General features: G+C 36.0%; 1 protein-coding gene across 1 annotated transcript in view; it reads left to right on the plus strand.

Annotated features, from left to right (window-relative positions):
- The window catches only part of NELL2 (neural EGFL like 2), a 391,071-nt gene that overhangs the window by 159,240 nt on the left and 209,713 nt on the right, over positions 1–22,118 (plus strand). Inside the window, exons 10-12 of the mRNA XM_024122905.1 lie at positions 6,824–6,915; positions 10,037–10,139; positions 17,010–17,138. Coding sequence (XP_023978673.1) covers positions 6,824–6,915; positions 10,037–10,139; positions 17,010–17,138 — 324 coding nt within the window. The remainder of the gene's footprint in view (positions 1–6,823; positions 6,916–10,036; positions 10,140–17,009; positions 17,139–22,118) is intronic.

A 22,118-nucleotide genomic window follows, 5' to 3' on the forward strand; every position in this document is an offset into this window, starting at 1 on the left:
AGATTTTTCTTGTTTCTTGAGGTAGGCTTGTATAGCTATAAACTTCCCTCTTAGAATTGCTTTTGCTGCATCCCATAGGTTTTGGTTCATTGTGTTTTCATTGTCATTTGTCTGTAGGTTTTTCTCTTTGATTTCTTCAGTGATCTCTTGGTTATTTAGTAATGTAGTGTTTAGCCTCCATGTGTTTGTTTTTTTTACATTTATTTGCCCGTAATTCATTTCTAATCTGATAGCATTGTGGTCAGCAAAGATGGCTGGTATGATTTCAATTTGCTTAAATATACTGAGGCCTGATTTGTGACCTAAGATGTGATCTATCCTGGAGAATGTTCCATGCGCACATGAGAAGTGTAAACTGCCGTTTTTGGATGGAATGTCCTATAAATATCAATTAAATCTATCTGGTCTATTGTGTCATTTAAAGCTTCTGTTTCCTTATTTATTTTCATTTTGGTTCTTTATTTTTAAGTCTATTTTTTCTGATATGAGAATTGCTACTCCAGCTTTATTTTGATTTCCATTTTCATGGAATATCTTTTTCCATCCCCTCACTTTCGGTCTGAATGTGTCCCTAGGTCTGAGGTGGGTCTCTTGTAGACAGCATATATATGGGTCTTGTTTTTGTATCCATTCAGTGAGCCTGTGTCTTTGGTTGGAGCATTTAACCCATTCACATTTAGGGTAATTATCGATATGTATGTTCCTATGACCATTTTCTTAATTGTTTTGGGTTTGTTTTTGTAGGTCCTTTTCTTCTCTTGTATTTCCCACTTAGAGAAGTTCCTTTAACATTTGTTGTAGAGCTGGTTTGGTGGTGTGGAATTCTCTTTGCTTTTGCTTATCTGTAAAACTTTTGATTTCTCTATCGAATATGAATGAGATCCTTGCCAGGTAGAGTAATGTTGGTTGTAGGTTATTCCCTTTCATCACTTTAAATATATCATTCCACTCACTTCTGGCTTGTAGAGTTTCTGCTGAGAAATCAGCTGTTAACCTTATGGGAATTCCCTTGTATGTTATTTGTTGTTTTTCCCTTGCTGCTTTTAATAATTTTTCTTTGTCTTTAATTTTTGCCAGTTTGATTACTATGTGTCTCGGCATGTTTCTCCTTCAGTTTATCCTGCATGGGACTTTCTGCACTTTCTGGACTTGGGTGGCTATTTCCTTTCCCATGATAGGGAAGTTTTTGACTATAATCTCTAATATTTTCTCTGGTCCTTTCTCTCTTCTCCTTCTGGGACCCCTATAATGCGAATGTTGTTGCGTTTAATGTTGTCCCAGAGGTCTCTTAGGCTTTCTTCATTTCTTTTCCTTCTTTTTTTTTATTCTGTTCCACAGCCGTGAATCCCACCATTCTGTCTTCCATGACACTTATCCGTTCTTCTGCCTCAGTTATTCTGCTATTGATTCCTTCTAGTGTAGTTTTTCTTTCAGTTATTGTGTTGTTCATCTCTGTTTGTTTGTTCTTTAATTCTTCTAGGTCTTTGTTAATCATTTCTTACATATTTTCGATTTTTGCCTCCATTCTTTTTCTGAGGTCCTGGATCGTCTTCACTATCATTATTCTGAATTCTTTTTCTGGAAGGTTGCCTATCTGCACTTTATTTAGTTGTTTTTTGGAGGTTTTATCTTATTCCTTCATCTGGTACATAGCTCTCTGTCTTTTTGTCTTTTCTATCTTTCTGTGAATGTGGTTTTTTTTCCCCAGGCTGCAGGATTGTAGTTCTTCTTGCTCTGCATCTGCCCTCTGTGTTGTATCATTTTTAAAGGTGATGATACCAATAGGGAAATTTGGTGTAGACCCAGGTATTTTCAATCCAGTAATAAAAAGAATCTAAATGTGTAGTGAGTGAGGAAATGTTTAGAAGTGAAATATATGTCTTTTTGCTTTTATATTCTAAAATATTGTTAGATAGATTTGGATAATTATTTCTACAAAGGTTTGCAGAAGTTGATTTTGATCTCATTAGAGGGATATGCATTTTCTATCTTTGCATTAATGACCAATAAATCATGATTTTAATGTGTAACTTACAGCTTTTAGAGTTTGGCTTCTTTCACTTATCCATTTCTGAATCTGTTCTATAAATTCCTTTTCACTTTTTTACAACTGAAGACTCTCAAATTTGCATCTGTAGCATTTCCTGTCTTCTTATTTCTTGTTAATTGTTAAAATAGAGGAGAGATTAAGTGAAAATAATTCACATTAATTGCTTTCACAGATTTTCTCATAATTATGGTGCTATTAACTATGTAATTAGTGATATTTAATATAGCCTTGGTAAAACCTATATATCAATTGTTATAGCATACTATTTAATTTCCCCAAGTTCTAGTTAATTTCTCTCCCTATGACTTAATAGGCTATTCATTGGACAGTTCTGAGTGACATAATTTACATGATGTGAACGGTACCCCCTGGTGTGTGTGTATGGGAGTGTGTGTGTGTGTGTGTGTGTATATGTGTATATGAGAGTCATAGTGAATATGCATTTGACATTGGTTAATATTAATAGCTTTAGAGTAGCGGTAGTGCTATGGGTTAGTCTGACTGCATGGGGGCTTAGCTTCTTAGTCTGCAAAGGGATAAGAATGTATCAGTGAATTAATACCCTTACCCCTAGAGGCTTCATTACCTTCGAATATGTACATGTAATATACTCAATAAATCACTTAGCATAGATCTTTGAAAATGCAGCCTAGTTGGCATAATTCTGCTTTAAGCTGGTAAATGATTTGGACATAGGAATCCACAGTTATGTCACAAGAAACATTGCTATATATGCACACACCAGCAAACACACACACACACCCCAATACTAGGAAAGAAATGAAGCCTCTGTCTATGAACATGTGAATGCAATTGAATTGAAGAAGAAATCAATACAGCAAAATGATTATTCCTTTGTTGTTTTGTTGAGGAAGTGATTTCTTATACTGTGCTGGGGAAGGGTAAGCAGGGAGGTGCAGTTCAGTTAGGGAATTCTAGAGACTTTCTTGCAGTCAGTGTGGTAGCCACAGTGATCATTATTATCTCTGAGGCTTTGTCCCTGATACTTGCAGGGGCTAGCCTTGGTTAAAATCAGGGCAACACCTAATCTGCTTCCTCTCCTCTGTTTTAACACTTGATCTGCCCAGTTCCTTCATTTTGCCTTCTTCTTGCTTATGGATCTCATTTTGATAAGCTATCTGGATTTTTCTTTAAAGTAGAGCTGTATTTTTTAAATGTCTCAATTTTCCCTTTTCAAAATTTATTTGTACTGTGTTCCACTCTCTCGTGCTCTTCTTTTTTTTTTTTTTTGCATTATGTGGGCCTCTCACTGTTGTGGCCTGTCCCCTTGAGGAGCACAGGCTCCGGATACGCAGGCTCAGCGGCCATGGCTCATGGGCCCAGCCGCTGTGTGGCATGTGGGATCTTCCTGGACTGGGACACGAACCTGTGTCCCCTGCATCGGCAGGCAGACTCTCAACCACTGCGCCACCAGGGAAGCCCCATGCTCTTCTAAGCAACCTATCCTTGTAAACTATTTCTCTTCATGGTCTAAATTGAATTACTGTGATAGCCACCAGTGCTGGGGGTTGGTTATTGTTTCTCCTGGGCACCCCACCTGTCCTTCTCTGCCCTACTCTGTACCCCAGGAGCTGGACTTCTGCAGACTGTATCACCCTGGTCTCCTTGCCAGCTGGCTTTGGGTAGGGTTTGCCAATGAGATGCACTGGCAGGAAATCGGAAGGCCAGAGAGAGAGTTGGCCGCGTTTCTTACCTGCTCCTTCCCAGCACCAGGCTGGGTTTCTGGTGGTACCTGTGTCTCTCATGATTTCGGCTCCCACTGGGCTGCCTCTCCTTCATAATTCTGGCTCACTGTGGGCTCCAATAAAACCATTTCCTCTCCCTGTTCCTTAACCCTAGGGTGATGATGACTTGTCGCTGTTGCCAGAGTCTGGGTCCTTCTCCAGCCCTTGTTTCCTCACCTTTGATCCAGTGGTGCCCCCCAGTTTACCACTTGGTCTCCTGTGTTTACATGTCACTTACAAATTTCTCAGTTATAGCACTTGAGCTTGGCTTTTATTATAGTTAGTTGTGTATGAGTCTCTCTTTCCAACTCAGTCGTGAGGGGTCGAAACATGTCTCTTTCATCTTTGAATCCTAGTACCTAGCAGACTACCTGGCATGTTAGCAGGAGCTCAGTACATATTTGTTAAATATATCAACAAATTAATACGACTTTTACTCCTGCAGTCTACTCCTACATCCCAGAGCCATCCTTATGGATTTTCAAGATTCCTTGTAGTATTTTTTAGGAATGATTAAGAATATATACATATATATGTATATATGTATATATTTCTGAGTTTCTTAACATTTTTCCCCTAAAGAACCTAGGGAAGGCATACCCTGATGGCATTATTAGGTATTTAGAGTAAACCTCAGAATTATGGAGAATCACAGCAACTGATCAAAAAAGAAACGAGACAAAAATCACTCACTTTGGGTTCTCTCTAAGCCACATTCACACTGTTTGTGCTGATTGCTTGAAAGGCAATGAAGCAATTGTGATCTCATTCGTTTTGTGCTTCTCGCTCTGTCAAGCTCCATTTGGTGCCCTATTGTCTAAAGTTGCCTATTTGAGTCTTTTGAATTAAGAGTTTAGAGCAGAAGGTCCATCTCTGCATGACCAAAAATCACTCTCTCTAAGCCACATTCACACTGTTTGTGCTGATTGCTTGAAAGGCAATGAAGCAATTGTGATCTCATTCGTTTTGTGCTTCTCGCTCTGTCAAGCTCCATTTGGTGCCCTATTGTCTAAAGTTGCCTATTTGAGTCTTTTGAATTAAGAGTTTAGAGCAGAAGGTCCATCTCTGCATGAATATTAAATTATCATAAGACTTTGTATAAGGAGAATTTACCCTTGTGTTTTTACAGTGTTTCCTTTTCCCTCTGCTCTAAGAAAGACTTGGAACATCAGGTTTTTTCCTTCAACATACCCTTGGACTTCAATAGACTGCAGTTATCGAGTTGTATAATATAGTAGGCTTAGGAACCTTTGACTGGCAGGTGCTGAATAGAAGAAAGTTTTATTTATTCTCCTTATCTTAGAAAATGTGGTACTTAAGTATAATTGAACATGCCATAAGCCAGGTCTTGGTACTTTGAGGTTATTGAATCTCATAAGAAAAAACAAAGCACAATCTTAAAAATTACACATTGGAGATAGACATTTTACAATCAGTCAGGTTCATTAAGTAAATGCACATGGTATTGTAATTCATATATGATAGATAGTATGCAACTGACAACTCCCTAGTTTCATTTTGAATATTCATGAGTGAGCAAGCTTCAGCCAGCTTTTAAGTAATATAATTTATGCAAATAAGTTGTATTCCCTTCCAACAACCTCCAAAACTGTAAGATCAATTTGCCAATAATATATATTATGTAGTGAAATTTGTTAATAAAAGCTGAGTAAGGAGATCAGTTGATGGCATTTTAAAAATGTACATGCTTTCCATTATTTAAATGTGCACCTTTTAAATAATCAGTTAACTTTTGTGCAAAGATGAAAGTTGGCTTAAATATGAATATTTGTACAACCATATATATATTCAATATTATTAATAGAAGTATGTCTAATTTCTTTGTTATAAATTTTTTTAGGCAATGTGATACTTTCAAAGATAATGGGATATATAAATTCTGAAGAGAGACTTTATTCTAACTCACACAATGGAATTAAAAGGAAATATACACACCCCTTTTGTAAAATCCATGTAGTTAAAATTAAAAATTGGATTTAGTAAATAGGGCTAACAAACTGCTTGAGTTTTTTTCCTATCAGATGACTGCTTCCTCTGGTCTTTTGAAGTGATTAGCTTGGGTTGATCTAGATGTTATGGAGCTCCAAGGCATCTACAATATTTAGTGTCCTTTGAAAGGAAAACAGTACAAATCTGTGAAAACAAAAGTTGGTTCAGAGTCTTAGAATGGAGGGCTAAGCCCGAGAAGGATACTGAAATTTAAGCTTAATTAGCTTCAGGGTAAATCTGTCTCTGTTTAGGTGAAGAGTCAACATGGGTAGTGTGAAACATTCATTTCAAAACAAGCAAGCAGTTTCCATTGGCTAAATGTTTGCTGTGAATTGTAAATATTTTGAAAGTCTCAAAAAAATTCTTTGATACTTTGTATGCATTTTCACTCATTAAAAATGTTTTCACCACTGGGTCTGAAGTTCTATCTTAAAATTTTATTTAATTGTGATGGAAGCAAGGCAGGCCCAGATTAAGACCTTTCAACATCTTAAATAGGGTGCCTTAACCCACATGTACTTACAAATAAAATGATACTAACCCATAAAACATAACATTTACATGTATGTACTGGAATTAAAATAGTTTCTTTCTAATTTTCTGTTTTAAAATTCTGTAATGGTACATAAAAATGAACTTTTCTCACATTTGTGTTGCCCCTGATTTGTAGCTGCTTTGAGCACCTGCTTAATGTGCCCTGAAGTGGGACATCATCTAACAGGCAAGTAATTGGCTTTGAGTCTGCTTATCAGCACTCCTTTTTCAGAGTTTAATTCTGACCTGCCATTGCCCCTTATCCTTTTTGTACCTTATTTTACTCTCTGAACTTAATGGGCATGAAAATAACTTGAGCCTACGTGTGCCTTATATTGGGTTGAATTTAGGTTTACAGTTACTCAAACACCTTGAAAAGTCACAAGGACATGTGAAATATTGTGGCAAAATGATCTGAACACCTGTAAGCTATTTTTCTTAATGAAACATTTAAAAAATATATATGTTTTTTTTAACTCCAAAGCTATATGCCAATTTCATGGACGAACCTACTTTGAAGGAGAAAGAAATACGGTCTACTCCTCTTCTGGAGTATGTGTTCTCTATGAGTGCAAGGTAAGGAAGCTCTTCATTTGTGTTTCAAAATTCTTTCAGTTACATGAACACAGTAAATGTTTGAAAAGTCTCACCCTTGTAATACCTTTAAAACTTCTAAGGCAAAGAGAAAATTTAAGATGATAATTATAGCTCAAATGTATAGAAATTCTCATTGTTTTTGCAATCATGTAAATTAGTGGTTGTAAAATAATTTTCCCAATAAATAAAAACACTCTTTTGTCAAATTAAAGTTTTATGAAGTTGTCTTATATTTTCCAAATACAAATCAACTCCTTGTTTGCTGTTTTGAAGAAAATGTATTAGATAAAATTAGACTCAGCCTGTTCTCACTCTTGATTTTGACTCGTGATAAATATCGCTCAGTCCAATTAAAATCAGAACAAAATTTACCTAATAAAAATTAGGTGTCGGATGGAGATGAGACTGATATTGATCTTAATTCCTTTGGGAAGAATCTTTTAAATAATTTTAAGGGGAATGTTTTATAAATGTGCTCTTGATGTATGCTTCTGAAGCAAACGTGATTCATTTTAAGTCTGCTTCTTGACCTACTAATTGAAAAACTAAATATGTTTCATAACACTTTTCACATTTACCTTTTATAAACTATGATTTTATATTCCTTGACCATAATGTTATATTTCAAGCCATATTCTATCTAAAGGAAACTGTCTACATACAAAGTTTCTGCTTTAGGGTTCATTTACATTTGATCCTTAATGCCTCCTGTACATGGTTTGTGGGGATGATTTAGTATGTATAGATTATTTAGAAAATTAAGATAAGTGATTTACTCTGCTGGCAATAAACTGTAAGCATTAATATGATTAAGTGTTGGGGAAAGGAAAATCCGCAGAATTTTGCCAAGATAAGTTGAATCTGAAAAATCCAGCTGTATACCTCATGCATCTTAAGTTGGAAGACATTTGGGATAAACAAGGCAGAGACATAAAGATGCAAAACTGTGACAGATTTGGTTTCTAGAACATGAAAGCTCTGATTTGTTCATGTCCATTATAAGGTATTCTAGCTGCTTCTTTTGGCTTTAAATAAGCTCTCACATGATGTAGGTTACCATCTTAAAGTTAAGGGAGCTGGGGCATAGGAACATTAACACAATTGCTGAAGCTATATTTCAAGATGGATTTTTCTCTATCAGCATCCCTTCACAAATGCTGTTTTGAGTGGAGCAGGTCCCACTGTAGATATAAGGATTGGAAGGCTTGGAGTGAGATCTAGCAACACGAAGGAAATCAGGGAAATTTTACTTCAAGGAAGGTGGAAAACTTTTATCAGCTGGTTTCTAAGTAAACTCTAACTTTGAAATATCAGCCCTAACTCTGAAAATTGTGAGGGCATTTGAAGATTCTCCACTTTGTATGTGTGTGTGTTCTTTTCATTTGACAAGTGTATTCCATAATACTGATAATTATGATCTAAAATTTACTGAGATAGTTTCCTATTTGATTTTAAAATACCTATAAAGTGATTTTATTTTAAATTCGATTTACGAGAAGTCTGTGTATAGGCAACTCTGCAGGTGCTTAATAAATATTGGGTGAATGAATAAATGTTACCATTTATTTGCTCAAACAAAAGAAATCACTTCCTACCCTCTAATGCTGTGCTGTCCAGTAGAAATATGGTGCAAGCCACACATGTGATTTTTATTTGGGCTAAATTTTCTGTATTCAACCCCATATATCCAAAATATTATCATTTCTCATGTAATCAATATAAAATTCTTAATGAAATATTTTACATTATTTTATCATACGAAGTCGTCAGAATCTTGTAGCTAGTGGCTATGGATTCTACAGCACAGCTCTACCAGAATTTGATAAGCTTTTGTATTCTTCACTAAATTCTTGACATTAAGGACTCCCATTGTTTTTTCTCCCTTCAGGCCCCTGAGCTATTTTACATAATTGTCATCTCTCTCAGGCTTCCATTTTCTGGGCTGTCAATTCTAGTCCTTCTTTGTTCCTTTATTGTCAGTTTTGTGGCCTTGAAAATGTGTCCTGGGGGGGTCTGTGAGTTTCATAGTAACACAGAAAAACACTGTGGTCCTGAAAATAAGATTATCAGAATGGATATTACCGTCAAACCAAAGGAAGAATAGCGCTTGACTCCACTGTATACATGTCTTCTGACACTTTCTTTTTTTTCCTGCCACTATGGTGACTTGGAGAAAGTTCTTTCCATCGATAAGCCAGGAAGAGGGAGATATTGAAATACAATTTCTTCAATAAAAGCAGTATTTATAGAAATGATAGCTAAAAAGCTAAACTATTGAGCAGTATTAAAACAGAAGCCTTCAAGTTCCAACAGTTATTTTATTACTTATGTATTGGTAAGCATAGTATAACAGTTAATGACCCTCGCTCTTAAAGAGACTGGAGGTTGACAGTATAGAAGCAAAATGTTTGCTTCAAGGGCAGTGCTGTTATATTTATCAGAAAAATATTCTGTTCTGTATTTTGTTTTCTCTTTGAGAAGGGTTTTATCTACTTTGGTGGCTAGAACTATAATCGTTTTACATTGATTTATTCATTCATTCAGGAAAATTTTTTGATTGCTTGTTATATGCCAGAAAAAATGCAAGACATTCATGCTCAAGAGACATAAATCCTGCCCTCATTTTCCTTATAGTTTTGTGAGAGATCCCCAGTGTTCCTTATCACGCTCACTTGGGATAATCTACAACAGTTTAGGAAACTTTGAAATGAGAATGTTTAAAAAGCCCGGGTTTTATTTATTGTTTTTTCCAAAGTGAGCTACTGATGGAATTCAAGCTGTATCTTTGACACAGTTGTCATCTGGATGTGCAAATATGTTGTAAACTAACAGAATCTTTCAGGATTACCCTGATGTTTGGAAATTGAAAGCATGGCTGCTGTGTGGCATGCTTCCATTCCCAGAGCTCCTTGTCCATTTGAAAGGCTTTCCAGTTGTCATTTAATGTCATTTTGCAAGTGAGTGTGTGACCTGTGCAGAGGTTCTCATGGTGAAAATTTTACTCTCATGTTCGAAGAAATTTCTTGGATGCCAGATCTGGAAACTTCTGAGTTATTCCTAATTAAGAGGTTTGAAGCTTTTATTTTCTGTTGTCTGACAGGACCAGACCATGCAGCTGGTTGAGAGTTCAGGCTGTCCAGCTCTGGATTGTCCAGAGTCTCATCAGATTACCTTGTCTCATAGCTGTTGCAAAGTTTGTAAAGGTAAGGCTTTTCTGTAAAATAAAATTTATGTGCGTGAGTCATGGTAAGAGGCTACTTCAACTGACAGGAAGTAGAACTTTTTATAATCAAGTTATTTCCAAAGACTATCGAATTAAAATCGAGATGCTCCCATGCATTTCTGCAGGGTGTATTGTACCTGTCTCAAGCTCTGGGTTTCTATACTTCTCACTGTGTACTTGTTCTGAGTCAGCATGGCATTGTTGAAAACATTTACACGACAGTGCTGAGTTATTTTATTGTTTCTTTTTTTTTTTTGCTGGGGATGGGGGGATTTCCTTTCTTTTCTCTTCAGTCTGTTTTTATAATTGTCTGAGCATAATTCCCATGTTGTTCCCATCCCTCTCTTCACAATTCCACTCTTCTTCACTGATAGGCTTCTACACTACCAAGAAGAGAGAGGCCATCAGACATGCATTGCTTGTTCTGTGTTGCCTCTGTGATGATAAGCCTATGACCAATAAGTAGAAGGAACTTAGATTTTTAGTTCAGTATAAGAAAACAGTAAAACTTGAGGTATTCAGAAATGCAGCGGGCTGCCCAGGAGGCAGTGAGTTGCCCATCACTAAAGATTCTTAAACTTGGTATTTTGTTATAGATTTAAGTATTAAACTAAAGGATTAATTATATGGAATTTTTATGTTCCCTACCAATCATGAAATTATATGTGCCTTCTTGTGTTACCCTGAAATTATGTGTTTGTGAATCTGTCTCCTTCATTGGATTTTGCACCTTGAGGGCAGGGCTGGGTCTTTATATTCATCTCTATATTCTTAATGCCTAGTATGACACCTGGGATGTAGTTGAGACTCATAACTCATGTAGTTGGTACTTATAACAGTGCCTTAAATGAGCTACTAGCACTTGTTTTAATAATAGCCTTTATTGGTGCAAAATAAAACTTAAATGGAGAAAAGTAAGAAAAAGAAACTTTATAAAACATATACTATTTTGTTTCCTTTTAATCTCATCTATTAAAAAGGAAACATAAGATCCCTCTCTCCCGTTTTTAGGAAGGTGGTACAGGTTTTTCATTTTCTTTTTGGCTACTTCTTCCATCCATTCAATTAAGACAGCCTGATTTCATCCATTTCTTTTTTTTTTTTTTTTTTTTTTGTGGTATGCGGGCTTTCCTCTGTTGTGGCCTCTCCCGTTGTGGAGCACAGGCTCCGGACGCGCAGGCTCAGCGGCCATGGCTCACGGGCCCAGCCGCTCCGTGGCATGTGGGCTCCTCCCAGACTGGGGCGCGAACCCGGTTCCCCTGCATCGGCAGGCGGACGCGCAACCACTGCGCCACCAGGGAAGCCCTCCATTTCTTTTTAAAGAGCCTTAACACATTACCAAAAGCAAGTTAAGAATGGAAAAGCTAGCTACAAAACTGGTTACATTCAAATTGCCTATAGTTTTAAAAATTAATATGTTTACACAGCCCACTCGAAATATTAATACAGTGACAAAATATACCCCCTCCACCTGAGATCCTGGTATCATTGATATGTGACCAGCCAGAGCCAGAACCAAACTCAGGTTTGGCTTCTCATTGCTCAAAAGTCAATGTTCTAGAGACAAGGATTGGTGGAAAAAGAAAGATGTATTATTCAGGAAGCCGGCAACCTGGGAAGATGGACTAGTGTCCCCAAAACCATCTCCGAGTTGCCAGTTAGGGGACAAGAGTTTGTAAAGGAAAAGTTTCAGAGGTGTGCAGTAGGGGGCTATGTGTGGAGCAGCACAGTCTGCTTCGATAATCACCTTGAAATTGGTGGTGCAGTGGTCTGGTCCGAGTCACCTTGATTGTGTAGGGAGAGCAGTTAATCTGTAGCTGTAGGCTTGAAATGTCCTGTAGTTCCTGGAATTTCTCAAGCATGCAGAAGGTTATTCTTTAAGCATTTAATCATATTAGAGCTTATTCAGGCCTAGGTCAGTAGTTTTTTCTCAAAATGGAACTGGGGCTTCCCATATGGAGTTGCCTTCGCTAAGGCAGAAGCTCAAATCCCTTTTCCTAATTCCTGAATAAGTGTTTCAGAGCCAGATTTCAGATATATGGGATGGAGCCTTGGTATCACCTTAAAAAGCACTCTTCAATAAATTATTTTACTCAGCCTGGATTGAGAACCTCTGGTTTAGAACTGGAACTGAAATTGGACAAGTTGGCCTTTCTTGAAACATTTAGCACCGTTTAAAATAAAGGTTACTTCCATTTCTGACTTCAAATAAATAGAATAAACAAATGAGTCCTCCTGGCATTCTCTGACTTTTAAACTAAAAAACGTCAAGTTTTGAAGGCTTAAATTTTGAGTCAACTCCTACACACATATTGTGACAAATTCATTTGTAGTAAGGTTGGCCTCCAGTTTCCAGGCCTGTCTGCCTAGTGCTAAAGATGCCGTGTTCACATCTGAAAAACTAAGTTGTTCAGCAACAGTTAGTAAATATTCCCTGAGGGCAGCGCATGAGATTAAATTGTTGACCTTTCCACTGGAGGCTTGGCTGGTGGTTGGAAACCAAGCTGTGCACCGAAATAAGGCTCCAAATTTCTAGGTACCAAGTCAAATCCAGCCAGGGCTGTTTTCTAGGTATCCTGCTGTCTTCCATTGTAGCAGCTCAGCAGCAGTGTAGCAGGAATGTTCTTTTCACTTTTTTCATATTTGAGAGCTCTTTCAAGGAAGCTTATGACAAATTACAACACGCCAGAGACTTCATGATACAGCGAGGACTCTGACTTAGAAAGATACAGAAATAACGTGAAACTATATGTTTTCATATCTCAGCCCTTCCCATTCTTCTCCTCCCTTGGCCGCCCCTTTCTCTGCTTACAGACCATCAAGTCCTATTCACTGGATGCCCAACTTTAATTTAGCATTGACTTTGTCATGCCTTACAATTAGAAGTGATAGAGGCACCGTGTGCATAAGGCTGAGTGGGTGTAGGTTGTTTGCACCGAACTTCTGGACAATCCATAGTTTCCCACATCATTCAATTACACCTTCATGATTCTTGTTATCTGTGTACCACAAATAACATTATTTAGTTAATGTTTTAATGTCTACTGTTAGTCAACTCATTTTGTGAAAATTTAGTTTTATTCCTAAGCAGTAGTATCCATGAAATAATGGGATTATTTGTTAGATTCATGTATTTTCTTATACACATTTAAAGAATTCCATTGCTATCAGTACTGTTTTTTTAAATGTTCATCCATGCATGTGAACTACCTTTTGGGAAAAATCAAGATTATCCATCATCTTGCAGACGATACTGATATGAGTTAGTATTCTTTCAGGTACAAGTGATAGAACACCCAATCCAACTGACTTAAGCAAACAGTGGAATACATGGCCCAAGTCAGTGGCTTGACTCAGATCTCAAATCTCGCCCCTTTGCTTAGATGCATCTTTCTGTTTGTCTCCTCTGAAGTGGCCTTATTTTCTATGTATTCCCTGACATTCTTATGCTCACATATTATGATACTCAAGTAGGTGGAAGAGAAAGTTCAATATCTTCGTGAACTGAACAAAGGTCCAAGAATTGAGTTTCAATTATTTGCATTAACCTGAACTGCATCATTTGCTCAGACCTGAAGAAATTACTTCCAAGCCAGTGGGATGCATTGATTGGTGTGGCCTTAACCAGTGGGCAGTGTAGTCCATTTTTCTGTAAGCACCTAGGCTAACAGTAGAGGTGAAGAGTTCATCCCAGGTATGACTAGGTTTTTGTTTTGTTTTGTTTTTTTCCACAAAAAGGAGGAATAGACACCTATAAGGCAAAACCAACAAATAGTCACCTCAAAACTATTGCATTCTCTTTCTCCTGATTATTATGAATAACATTTATTTATATTGTTCTTATGCAAACTCTTTTGTATCCGACCCTTCCTTACCCTTTTGTATCCTCAGTCATAGAGAAATGCTTATTGATATTTTATAGAAAGATCTACACTTAATGAAAGAATCTCATGTAAATTTGGAAAGCTTAAGAGGAATAGAAAGCTTGGTATCCTTGAGGTTAAAACCCAAAGGAGGAAATAAAAGAAAGACCTGATTGTATTAGATCATTAACGTATCCATTTATAGCAAATATTTGAATTTTCTCCTATGATAGGTATCTCAACACATTTGGTTTATGGCTTATTAGTAATACTCTAATTGCTTTAATTATTAACAAATGCTATACTATTACACTTTTACATAGATGATCTCATTTGAACCTTTTACAAGGTAGATATTAATCCTAATTTTACAGGTGAGAAAAGCTGAAGGTTTAGAAAGGTTAATTAACTTACACAGCTAGTAATTTACACAGCCAGTAAGTGGTAGAGATCAGATGTAAATACAGGTCTTTCAACTCCAAAAACCAAGCACAGATGAGTAAGAATGCGGCTATAATGGTGGTAGGACTATGGTTTATTGCCAACCCATACTCTGATTTTTTTTGAAGTTCTTCCCTATAGATTGGAAACAAGCCCCTTTAACTGAGTCTGAATTTTCTAACCATCAGTAGTTAACATTTTAACCTTGGCATTTTTGTATCTAAGCAGTAAAACAACCAATAGATTCAATCAACTTATTTGTTGAGAGACTAAATCAAAATAGCTATCTGACATTGTTTAGAGTAAATTAGTATTTGACAAAATTTTCAGTTTTCAAGTCTCCAGGTTAACTTAAAAAACTCATGTGATGAAAAGTGAAGTACTCCCTGACTGAACCTAAAACAATGAAAAGTAGAATCATACTGTTATCTTATAGTTAGAAAATTCTTGCAACAATTAAACACTGCATGGTGAGTGTGTGCATGATATTTGGGGCTGAGATGAGGGGGTCTTACCATTACTTATACAGACGGGAAATGGATTGTAATAGAGGAGGCTTATGGCATAGACAGTGACAGTATGGATTGGACAGAGTCTGAAAAATAGGAGAAGAGAAAATGCATCAAAATGAAGTGTTGAAAGATAGTTTTGAAAAATATAAACTTAAGAAAGAAAAGTAAACGTGCATCAGGAACAGTTCCTGTTCTTAGTCACTGCTCTCTAAAAGTTGTTTGAAGCATTACAGGTAAACTTCTACAGATTTAGCGCTGTGTTAAAACATGGTCTTTTAATTCTCTGTGTATCTTAAGGAGTGGGCCAGTTTTTTTTTAGTAACATTGTTTTAATTTAGAATAAATATAAAGTGTTTTTTGGAACATTTTCATTTTAGGTTGATGATGTGCTGAGCTATTGGTATAGAGAATGAGGATGACTTTTTAGCTGAAATCATCCCTCGTCAGGCATTGCAAAAAGACACTGGAGTGCATTTTAAGAAATATGATCTCAATTTAGCTACTTAAAGAAGGAAATAAAAAGACCCAAGAAGAAAACATTTTTAACTTTTCCTTTCCTTAAGAGTGAAACTTTTACTTCTACATTTTCAGCCTTAATCATGAGAATTTAGATTGTGAAGAATCTTGTCAAGAAAAGTTGTCAAGTGATTTCAGTGCTGTTATTGACTATATATTTTTCCAATCTTCATACACTCTGTTCTATTTTATTTTATTTCTGTAGAAATCACTAATTCTTTTGATTTTTCCTATCCTTTTTAAATGCATCACTGTATTTTGAGAGCCTCACCCTTCCTAAGGCTTATTAAATTGTACAAACACTATTTTACTCTACATTGTAGTTGCATTTCATGGGAGATTTGTTTTAACTCTGGGTCAATATTCAACATAGTCGTTATGGGCACAAACCAATTGGAATGGACATCAACCGTTGTGCTGAACCAGAGTATACCTTTTGGCTGTGGTATAGCTTAGTTCACCCTTTCACTGAATCACAGCACTGTATGGTAATTTGATAACAAATAAGATGAGTGTAGAACTTACATCTTCATGATTTGCTCAAGTAAAAGTCTTTTCTTGCATGTAAGCAGATGAGTTGATTCTGAGCTACATGAAATGTATTCTTCTGGACCTCTCTTTTCTTTTATACATGGTGAAAAAGTAATTCATTAGACAATGCAAAACTAGACAGAAAATTTATGCATCAAGCAATTTGAAAATTGTTTGAATGATGTATAATCATATAATATCCATTAAATATGGATTCCAGTGTTCCAGCTTTTTATTTCAGCATCTTAGATGATCTTTGAACAGGGATTCACACAGGAAAAAGAGATTTGAGAAATTATACATGATTGGTGTCACTTTATGAAATGTTCCATTTTACTTTCCTCTACATAAAGACTCTGGAATCTATGAAATCTTTATAATTCATAAAAACTTTCTTTTTCTTTTGAGTGGACATACTTTGTCTTGCAGATTTCCTGAGAAAATTAGATTAAAGTGATGTGATTTTTTTTACACGTTTAGAGTTTTGTGGGTTTTTTTAAGGATGCCAAGTTGTCTGTTTCATTTCTTAAATACATAATGTGCACATCTCGTCTGGCTTGGTCTGTATTACTCATAGTTATTGACAGTGTTCAATCACTAATTCTCAGATCACTTTCCTTCCTCACTGTGTTGTCTTCTATATTGTAAATCTTCATTTTTTACTCCAAGAATCTTTCTTTGTTTCCAATATTTGGAGGACTGTAATTGGAATATTAGGGACTAGAGAGAGCATTTATAAAGTCAGAAATAGAGGAGACTTCAAGAAGGAATTAATTGAGTTAACTTCAAGAAGGAATTTATTGAGTTAAACACACTCAAAAACTTTTTAGTACACATAGCATATGGCCCTATAAACATTGGATGAATATATCAACTTAATCATTTAGAGAAATATAGCTTCTAAATCAAAGAAAGATTTTAAGGAGACAAAGTTTATTTGCTTTGTTATGATTTTATTTACCCTAATACGTTTCTTTTTTCTTGTAGGTTATGACTTTTGCTCTGAAAGGCATAACTGCATGGAGAATTCTGTCTGCAGAAATCTGAATGACAGGGCCGTTTGTAGCTGTCGAGATGGTTTTAGGGCTCTTCGAGAGGACAATGCCTACTGTGAAGGTAATCCTTGTAATGATGTGTAGCTTGGCTGTATAAATTTCCTAGGATTACTGCATGCAAAATTTATTAATTTCCCAGGTCGTCAAGTTGATGGGCCCATTAAAAGCAGTGAATTTAATCTGAAGCATATTAATCAGCTAAAAATAATTATCTTTCAAATTAAAGTTTTTCAGCTATCTGCTACATGTCAGACTAATCCGTTAATATGGCTGGGTTTCTTGAATTAGGACAATGTTTCCACTGTGAAATTGCCTTCTTTTTTTCATAATTAGATATTCAGGTAGTTCACACATTGACATGATTACTGTGGCTTGCAGTTAGAATTGTAGTCAATTTTTTTCTGACAATGTTGTATAACAAAGACAGTCAATTAACAGGAACATAAAGTGCCCAGCACCATTTTTGTTTGCTACTGTCTGTAATCTCAGTGGTTGTATTCACGCTCTGTGGTATTTAGTAAATAGCTCCAGTGGAGAAAATAGTTTCCTAGTTATTTTAAAAATCTTAACTGATATCCCAGGTAGTTTCTTGTCTCATTGAAACAGTCCAAATACAGTGATGAGGCCCCTGGCATTCACAAATACTGTGGCTTTGAGTGTTCGGGAAGACCCTAGAGGTCCATGAGATGTAGTAATTTATAATTTCCCCAAGGCACACATTTGAATCATTCTTATTAATTGTGTGACTAGCTAGTGGGTCTTGCAAGTAAGAACACTGATATGATGGTATTTGGGCACTTGGACAGTTTTGGACTTACCCTTTCCAGATGTCAAGAATGTGCCATCAGTCCTTAGAGATCGTGTTTAGCTACATGATGATTTACTGGCCCTTGGGAAGCCAATTTCTTTTGTTTCCCTCAGGTTTCAGTAGATTTTCTCCGCCTTACATTGGTATTCACTTTTTAAATTGACCTTTTTTTTCTCAGCATATTCCTTTAAATGCTTCTGATTCAGTCCTAAAGAGACCATTCTATTTTTGCCAAAAGAAAGACATATATCTTCCCTTCCCCATTCATAAGTAGATTTATTTAAAATTCCTCATTTTGAAAGGTTTTATATTAGAAATGAATTTAAAGTAACTTAGTAAAATAATGTATTTTTCATTAATATTTGAGATCTCTAATATGTAATAAGTTCCACTGATATTGTTAATGTGTGTAACATGAAATCACATGATATAAATTCATAAGATACCTCTTTTTGAATCTTAATCTTATGATAATTATTCATATTTTGAGCTGCTTGTTGTTGTTAAGTATATTCACTCTTGTAATAAATATTTAGTGAGCACCTACTGTGTACCAAGCACTTTTCTAGGCATTAGGTAGTAAATGGTGAATAAGACTGATAAGGTTCCAGTGCTCAGGAGCTAACATTCAAGGGAGAAGACAGAGAATAAGTGGGTAACTTAGAAGTAGAGAAGGCAATTTAAGGTCGTAATAAATAATAGGAAGAAAGTTAAACAGGATGATGTGATAGAAATTGATAGGGGATTAATTTAGATGAGATGGTCAAGGAAAGCCTCTGGGTTTGGGGTTGGGAGGGGATTGACAGTTGAATTGAGACTTGATGATAAGGAAGTAACATGGAAAGATCTGCAACGGAGCATTCCAACGAGAAGGAATAGCAAGTAGATAGATCCTAAGTGGTAACTAGCTTGGATGTTCTAGAAACAGAAAGAAGGATAATGTGATGGAGCAGATGAGTCAGTTAAGATGCAATTGGAGAATTAGGTAGGGGCCAGGTAATGTAGGGAGATTGTAAGTATTTTAGATTCATCTAGTAGGTGAGTGATATGTACAGACTTGTATCAAAAAAGATAGCTCTGGCTGCAAGGTGTTAGATGAACTCTGGGGTTGGATGTGGTCAGAAGAACAGAAGTGTAAACAGGAAAACCAGTTGGAAGGCTATTGCAGAAGCCTAAGCAAAGCTGTTGATGGCCTGAATTAAGAGAGTGGTAAGAGAGATAAAGAGAAGGAGCATATTTACGTATGTTTTGGAAGTAGAGCCAACAATGCTTGCAGATAATTTACTGTAGAGAAGAATTAAAGAGTGATAAATGGGAGTCAAGGTTTTGATTTTGAGCAGCACATGGATGATGTTTCCATTTATTGAGACAGGCAAGAATTCAAGGCAAGAGGCCAGAAATTTAGATTATTTATCAATACAACCTGTTGAAAATTGATTTAACTGTAAAGACTAGATCTCTGTTTTTATCTACACATTTATCTGTAGTGCAAACTGGCAGCTGTTTTCTATTCTGAATGGATCATACTGAAAAATGGTTTGTAAATTTCCTCATGTTATTTATTTTTCATTTAAGGAAGTAATCTTCAAAAGTTAAAATAATGGAAAAACTTGTTGGTTTATTATAGGGATCTTGAATTTTTTATACATGAGTACTTCTAGTGTATCTTTTGTTATTCAGGTTAACAGATTCTGCAGTATTCTGATCAAATTTGATATTCTTTTTCATTTTGTTTTATTGTTGCTAAGAATTTTTTATTGAAATATAATTGACTTACATATTATATTAGTTTCAGATGTACAACATAGTAATTTGATATTTGGATACATTACAAAATGATCAGCATGATAAGTCTAGTTACCATCTGTCACAATATAAAGTTATTACAATATTATTGACTATATTACCTATGCTTTATGTTACATCCCAAGACTTATTTATTTTATAACTGGAGGTTTGTACCTCTAAATATCCCTCACCTATTTCACTAATCCACCAACCCCCTTCCCCTCTGGCACCCACCAGTTTGTTCTCTGTTTATATGAGTCTGTTTCTCTTTCATTATATTTGTTCATTTGTTTTGTTTTTTAGATTTGACATATAAGTGAAATCATATGGTATTTCTGTTTCTCTTCTGACTTATTTCAATTAGCATAATACCCTCTTGGTCCATCCATGTTCTCACAAATGCAAGATTTCATTCTTTTTATGGCAGAGTAATATTCCATTATATATATATACCACATCTTATATATCCTTTCATCAATCGATGGGCCCTTAGGGTGCTTTCATATCTCAGCTATTTTGAATAATGCTGCAGTGAACATAGGGGTGCATATATCTTTTTGAATTAGTGTTCTTTTTTTCTTTGGAAAAATACCCAGAAGTGGAATTGATGGATCTTAAGGTAGTTCTATTTTTAATTTTTTGAGGAGCCTCCATACTGTCATCCATAGTGACTTTATCAATTTAGATTCCCACCAACAGTGCACAAGCATTCCCTTTTATCCACACCCTTGCCAACACTTGTTATATGTTGTCTTTTTGATGATAGCCATTCTAACAGGTGTGAGGTGATATTTCATTGTAATTTTGATTTGCATTTCCTTGATGACTAGTGATGTTGAGCATCTTTTCTTGTGCGTCTTGGTCATATGTATGTCTTCTTTAGAAAAATGTCTATTCAGATCCTTTGCCCATTTTTTAATCAGGTTGTTCGTTTTCTTGATGTCGTTATAAGTTCTTTGTATATTTTGGATACTAACCTCTCATTAGATATATCATTTGAAAATATCTTCTCCCATTAAGTAGGCTGCCTTTTGTTTTGTTGATAGTTTCCTTTGCTCTGCAAAAGCTTTTTAGTTTGATGCAGTCCCATTTGTATGTTTTTGCTTTTCTTTCTCTTGCCTAAGAAGACAGATCCAAAAAATTATTTCAAAGACTGATGTCAAAGAGTGTACTGCCTATGTTTTCTTCTAGGAGTTTTAAGGTTTCAGGTATTACATTTAAATCTTTAAGCCATTTTGAGTTTATTTTTATATGGTGTGAGAAAGTAGTCAGTTTGATTCTTTTGCATGTAGCTGTCCAGTTTTCCCAGCACCATGTATTGAAGAGGCTATCCTACCCCTTTGTATGTTCTTGCCTCCTTTTTCATAGATTAAATGACCACATAAGTTTGGTTTTATTTCTGGGCTTTCTCTTTTTTTCTTTCTTTAACATCTTTATTGGAGTATAATTGCTTTACTATGGTGTGTTAGTTTCTGCTTTATAACAAGTGAATTAGTTATACATATACATATGTCGCCATATCTCTTCCCTCTTGCATCTCCCTCCGTCCCACCCTCCCTATCCCACCCTGCTAGGTGGTCACAAAGCACCAAACTGATCTCCCTCTGCTATGCGGCTGCTTTGCACTAGCTATCTATTTGACGTTTGGCAGTGTATATATGTCCATGCCACTCTCTCACTTTGTCCCAGCTTACCCTTCCCCCTCTCTATATCTTAAAGTCCATTCTCTAGTAAGTCTGTGTCTTTATACCTGTCTCGCCCCTATGTTCTTCATGACCATTTTTTTTTTACATTCCATATATATGTGTTAGCATGTGGTATTTGTTTAACTCTTTCTGACTTACTTCACTCTGTATGGCACGCTCTAAGCCCATCCACCTCACTACAAATAACTCAATTTCGTTTCCTTTTACGGCTGAGTAATATTCCATTGTATATATGTGCCACATCTTCTTTACCCATTTATCTGTTGATGGACACTTAGGTTGCTTCCATGTCCTTGCTATTGTAAATAGAGCTGCAATGAACATTGTGGTACATGACTGTTTTTGAAATTATGGTTTTCTCAGGGTATATGCTCAGTAGTGGGATTGCTGGGTCGTATGGTAGTTCTATTTTTATTTTTAAGGAACCTCCATACTGTTCTCCATAGTGGCTGTATCAATTTACATTCCCCCCAACAGTGCAAGAGGGTTCCTTTTTCTCCACACCCTCTCCAGCAATTATTGTTTGTGGATTTTTGATGATGGCCATTCTGACCGGTGTGAGATGATTTTTCATTGTAGTTTTGATTTGCATTTCTCTAATGATTAATGATGTTGAGCATTCTTTCATGTGTCTGTTGGCAATCTGTATATCTTCTTTGGAGAAATGTCTATTTAGGTCTTCTGCCCATTTTTGGATTGGGTTGTTTGTTTTTTTGTTATTGAGCTGCATGAGTTGCTT

The sequence above is a fragment of the Physeter macrocephalus genome, chromosome 6 (genome assembly GCF_002837175.3).
Source record: "Physeter macrocephalus isolate SW-GA chromosome 6, ASM283717v5, whole genome shotgun sequence".
NCBI lineage: Eukaryota > Metazoa > Chordata > Mammalia > Artiodactyla > Physeteridae > Physeter > Physeter macrocephalus.